The 6,000-nt window shown below is 41.0% G+C and overlaps 1 protein-coding gene across 2 annotated transcripts in view; it reads right to left on the bottom strand.

The window, feature by feature from the left end:
- Positions 1-241: 241 nt before the first annotated feature.
- The window catches only part of plpp4 (phospholipid phosphatase 4), a 52,439-nt gene continuing 46,680 nt past the window's right edge, over positions 242-6,000 (bottom strand). For both annotated transcript variants that reach the window (XM_058058032.1, XM_058058033.1), the window contains exon 7: positions 242-4,643. In XM_058058032.1, the coding sequence (XP_057914015.1) occupies positions 4,435-4,643 (209 nt within the window). In that variant the 3' untranslated portion in view covers positions 242-4,434. The remainder of the gene's footprint in view (positions 4,644-6,000) is intronic.

Here is a 6,000-nt window from a genome sequence, read left to right as displayed (position 1 = left end):
GCTGCTCTCAGGCTTTTGCTGCAACACATTCACCATTATGATTAATAATTTTAGACATGGATTTAAGTATATATGCTAATTACTCAAAATTCTTGCAGTCTTGTCATTGTGAAATAAAAAAAAACACTTGGGCTCATCGGCTCACAATTTGGTATAAGCAGTATGAATACTTGAGTGGAAGTGATAGAAAAGAGTCAGCAAGATGGACAATGTAAGTACTACAACCCTTTATTGTCACTGGAATACACAAACAGCACACTCCCCTCCAACACAGAGTCCGTATCGATAAAATAACATAAAAAAACCAAACTGCAACAATGTACACCACTGCTAGCGAGCCTTGTCATTTTCTTCAGACACATTTCACATAGCTGCAAGTCCTTTACTGTACGTAAAGTATAGAATGATCAAACACATAGCTCAGTTGAGCTAACAAGGCAAGACATGCGTTTATATATTTAAAAAAAACAAAACCTTTTGTTACAAATTGAACTAGCATGCCATGAACAGTTCCCTTAATCTTACAAACATTGATTCTGCATGTATTGATTCTACATGTATTCATTTTGACAGATAACTCAATGACCTTTGATTACCTTGTATCCTTTCAGTCTTTGGGGGAGTGAAGTTGTGTTACAGAAAGTGTCAAATGTTGAAACTTCAACTTTCCATGCATTGTTTGAACAAACATCATCCATCTGAATAAATGTCATGTGTATATATTGCATGTATGAGTGGAACTGAAGTAAGACTAATGAGGAGGTGATGTTCCTTCAAATCAGATGATGAAATGCAAACATCAGGTCAGAAAATCTATTAAAAATATACTTCTTCACTTCTACAATTTAACAGGCTTTGTCAGCGGAAGCCGCCCAAGAGGAGGAAGAGGAGGAAGAAGTAGTTGGGGTGCCATTCGAGAAAGAGGAAGTAAGGAGGAAAACAAGGATACAAAAATGTTACGGTACAGCGCCAGGACGACAAAAAGGCACGATCTGAGGAGTGAAATACATGTGAATTAATAATTTCCTTTGTCCAACCTTGTTGGTTAATCATTAAAATTCAAACAAAAGTTTGACCTTTTGTGAGAAACAAAAATGTTAATTGATGTCTGCAAAAGTGTATAAAGTATATAGTGAGGGTTTTACAGCCTTACAACAGATATACTAATTAAATCACATATACTAATAAATCAGATTTCCCTTATTGCGGGCTGTTTTGGGAACCTACCACCCCCCCTGCCCCCCAAATAAACAAGGCAACATTGTCATCATGCTGTATAATCAGCATATTGATATGCTACAACTGTGAGGTGGATTTGTTATTTCAGATTTGAGAGAAATAGGCCTTTTGTGTACATCGAAAAAAAATATCTTTAAAAAAATCTTTAAAAAATTCTGGTGCTATGGTTATCATCACTCTTTTCCTCAGGAGCACCCTTTCATGGTTAAATCACAAAAAAACAAGGAAAGAACCTCAAGCAGATGTAAAACATGTGAAGAGTTGATGCTTTTAATGCTTCCTGACGTCACACAGTAAGGTGTTTTTTTAAGAAATATTTGAGGTGTATTTTTCCACAAACATTGGCTAAAGAGGTTCCACTGTCGGTGATGTTTGCAGGTTAGGTATGTTCTCTCATGAGTGCCTGATTGTGTATTTATTCGTGTACTAGTTACAGTCTGTATGCTGATTTTGCAGTGCTTGGCCAATCCTTGGGGTCCTCATATACTAAAGTGGTGATGGCCTCATTAAACTGCAGTGGAAGTGACTTCCCCTTAAAGGGAACCTATTATGCTCATTTTCAGCCCGCTTTGTATTGCTCCTATTGAGCAGCTACAGAAAGCTTTCTAGATCTTCCAGATTCTGCACCTCTTTCTGTAGTGTTTCCATAGACTTCCTGCTTTCGAACCAAATGGTCTGTTTAATTTACTCCACCCGCAGCCCTCCTCTAGGTAAGCCCACTCCACTGTGATTTGTCACACTCCTTAGCGCTCCCGAGGACTTCCGGATACATAGATCCATGTTTACTGAGTGAAGACTATATGCAGCCCATATAAGGAAGTCTGGATCTAATTGACATCAGTAGAACTTGATAACCCGCCTGTGTTAGAAACAAACACTAAAACGAAGCGTGCAGAGCCATCCAAAACTTCTTTCAGGGCTCACGTTCAAGTGTGCAAATGTTATCATCTCATGCTTCGGCATCGTTTAACACAAGAATGCAACATTATAGCAATATTTATAGGCCAGGAAAGTGGAAAAGGCATAATATGTCCCCTTTAATGAGGATTTGTGATGTCGTTTTCTATTCTGCCATCCTCACCTGCCTCTTATTGATTTCATTTACTCTGGTCACGTGTCCAAGAGGAAGGCTATATAAATTTGGATTTAGGGGCTGTAGGTGGACAGCTGTGACAGTGAGGTTAGATGTGAGATTGCAATTTCAAATGAGAAATACACAAGTGCAAGAGATGGAGAAAGAAATGGAACCCTGACAGTGTGTTGGAGTCGTAGACTGAAGTTACATATTAATATAGTCCTACACGTGGACCACTGCTTCTCGGAGGTTATTGGTTTCCATTCATCATTGCGTTGCTATGGTGACACAAGAAATATTGAGGTCTCATAATTCAGACTAGATTCTTAATTTCACACACTGATTTTATCTGTTTCCCAGAGTAGCATCCACGATTAAAGGTACATTTGTATTTTTTATGTTCTTGCATTACAGTGGATGCAAGAGCATAAATACGGAGTGTGTGTTGTGATGTGAAAGAGGTTTGAGTTTCTAGAAATGAATTTAGAGTTTGTCTGGACGGTTAAACATGTGATATCAGGTTAAGCTCCTCCTCTATATAAGTGACAAATCACAGTGATGATAGGGGCCAAAAGCACAACCCCAGTTGCTACCAATCAGGAACCAACCCACCAAACATGGCGGTTCACACTGCTACACGATGGAAGACTGCAAGGACCTGCAGTGGGGAGTTAGGGAGGTGGAAAAGACTACAACGCCTTTTGCGTGTATGTTGGATATGGACTGGATTATGTTTATTATAAAAGGTATTGGCTATAACTAAGAACTGGCAAGGAGCAATTCTAATACTTTAATTGTATGTCACATTAATAATAATTTGTTGTTTGCTTAAAGCACTCACGTTGAACTAGACCAGTGACTCTCAACTCGTGGGTCACGATCTGGAGCCGTTTTGAAGTGGGTCGCAGGTCTTTGGCTGAGCAAAAGATGCCAAGGTGTCAAGTGGGGCAAAGCAGCAAGGATTGCTTATTATGAGGCTGCCATAAAGCAGATTATCTGGCTGCAAATAGAGTGCATGTCTATTTGCTATTTCACTAATTAAACGTGTATTTAACAAGTTACAGCAGTAACAAGTAATCAAGTGGGACACCTTTCTTAGTGACTAGAAAATCATGCTTGTTTTTATGTCTTGCCATCTGAAGTGGAATGCATGTTGTCTTTATTGAATGACTCTAACACTTCAACTTATTTATACATGACAATGCTCCCGTATGAGCGTGGGTTTTCTCCGGGTACTCCGGTTTCCTCCCACATTCCAAAAACATGCTAGGTTAATTGGCGACTCCAAATTGTCCATAGGTATGAATGTGAGTGTGAATGGTTGTTTGTCTGGCGACCAGTCCAGGGTGTACCCCGCCTCTCGCCTGAAGTCAGCTGGGATAGGCTCCAGCATACCACCACCCCTAACGAGGATAAGCAGTATAGAAAATGGATAGATGGATGAATGTGAGTGTGAATGGTTGTTTGTCTATATGTGCCCTGTGATTGGCTGGTCAGTCTAGGGCGTACCCCACCTCTGGCCCAAAGTCAGCTGGGATAGGCTCCAGCTTACCTTGTGACCCTAATGAGAATAAGGGGTATAGAAAATGGATGGGTGGATGGGGCTGCAATAATAATGGCTGCACTATAGTGACACATCATGACGTGGAAATCCAACCATGAGAATCGGTTAGATGCAAGCGACATTCTGTACATGTAGCACCATAAGCCCCCAAAAACATGAGCACGCACACCCGGTCAGGACTACCACCTTTCAATAAGGCAAAACACTTTCAAGTGTTTACAACTAATGCCAGCTTCAGACTACTTCTTGACTGATACACTTCTGAATATGCAACAACTTGAACAACAAATAATATCCAATATCAGTTCCTCATATTTCCAAAGCATGTATGATACCTCTTAGATTATATTTACATATAGACTTTCACAGCTGCAAAGCAAGAACAGTATAAAACACCCAAAGAAGAAAGTAGTGAACACCGAGACGGTATATACCAGGATGGAGGGGGGGCGTGGCTTACTGTCCTCTGGAATGTACACAAGAGCCATGTAGCCAGTCAGTCATGTGGAGGGGGGTTCACTGGTCTGGTGTGACTGGTCTCGGTGGTGGCCACTAGTCATAGTGGCGCTTCGGTCAAGCCCTCTACGGGGAGGGTGGTGGCATTTTCAATGGGCCGATGATCCTCCTGGGGATGCGGGGGGCTGTGAGGGGTGGCAGTCAGGCTGGCGTAGGCGAGGTGACAGTCCGTGTGCAGAAAGGGGGGGTAGTGCTGGCGATAGCTGATGTATGCAAACAGCAGCCCGATCACTCCTCCAACAAAGGCATCTGTATAGTCACAGAATGGTATATATTTCATAGTATGCTTCCATAAGTACTTGAAAGAAAACTGATTTAGCTAAATTAAATTGTTTGGTATAATTACTGACATCATAAGGGATAAAAAATAATCTCCTACCGGATGGCGAATATCAATATAACTTTGAGTGGTGAAAATATAATAGCCATCTTATAGCTACAGCACCTGAAGGGGACTTTCATTATTTAAACCGTGTGTGTCAGGTCTCACTGAACTCCTTTTTTCTACTTCTGGTTGAAATGAAATATAAGATCGATTCCCACGTATATAAGTACCCGAGTGTGCTCTGTCAATGTTTCATCAGCTCCTGTCAAATAAATTGAATGGAATGTCATATGATGTAATAAATTAGTACGACAGTGATGGGAGGATCAAGGGAAAAGTCCAAAGGGATGGTGGGACTATTGGTATTTATCAAGTGTACCCTGGCTGCCTGGATAATGGTATTTCCCAGCTTGTGTTTACACTGAGTGCAGATTGCGGTTTAATAAGGTGCATATGCTGACACGCTGTTTGGAGAAAAAAAAGGGACAAAAAGTGGCGAAAAGGCAGTTATGGTGGTCACCGTGGACATATTTCTTGTGTGTTGCAATGTTAAACGTTTGCCTGAAATTGACTTAATTGGGTATATTTGTGTTCTGTGACATAGTAAGTGCTAATTCCAGGTTTATTGACAGTGGCAAAGGGTACAGTATCTCATAAAGTAAGTACACTCCTCACCATTTTTATGACAGCATATCTTCTAGGGGTCAACATTTAAGAAATGTTCATTCTTTGTAGACCCGGGTTCAAGTCCACCCTCGGCCATCTCTGTGTGGAGTTTGCATGTTCTCCCCGTGCATGCGTGGGTTTTCTCCGGGTACTCCGGTTTCCTCCCACATTCCAAAAACATGCTAGGGTTAATTGGCCACTCCAAATTGTCCATAGGTATGAATGTGAGTGTGAATGGTTGTTTGTCTATATGTGCCCTGTGATTGGCTGGCGACCAGTCCAGGGTGTACCCCGCCTCTTGCTCAAAGACAGCTGGGATAGGTTCCAGCATACCCATGACCCTCGTGAGGATAAGTGGTAGAAAATGAATGAATAATTATTTTGTATCATTTTTTTCAGCCTGACTCTTCATACTTTGAAGAAATTATTAGTCTTGATTTATTTTTCCTCCCTGACCTTGTCCTTCATTTGCCTTGCCCTGTTAAAGATCACAGAATTACAGCTGTTGGGCAGCCTCCCTCATAAATAATCTGTACAGTCATATCCAGAAGACATTTCCTAAAATATTTACAAAGTTGTACAATCAAGCCCAGCTAACCTTGCATGAGTGACTCT

This window comes from Doryrhamphus excisus, chromosome 20 (assembly GCF_030265055.1).
Source record: "Doryrhamphus excisus isolate RoL2022-K1 chromosome 20, RoL_Dexc_1.0, whole genome shotgun sequence".
NCBI lineage: Eukaryota > Metazoa > Chordata > Actinopteri > Syngnathiformes > Syngnathidae > Doryrhamphus > Doryrhamphus excisus.
This window is presented reverse-complemented; position numbering and strand designations above follow the sequence as displayed.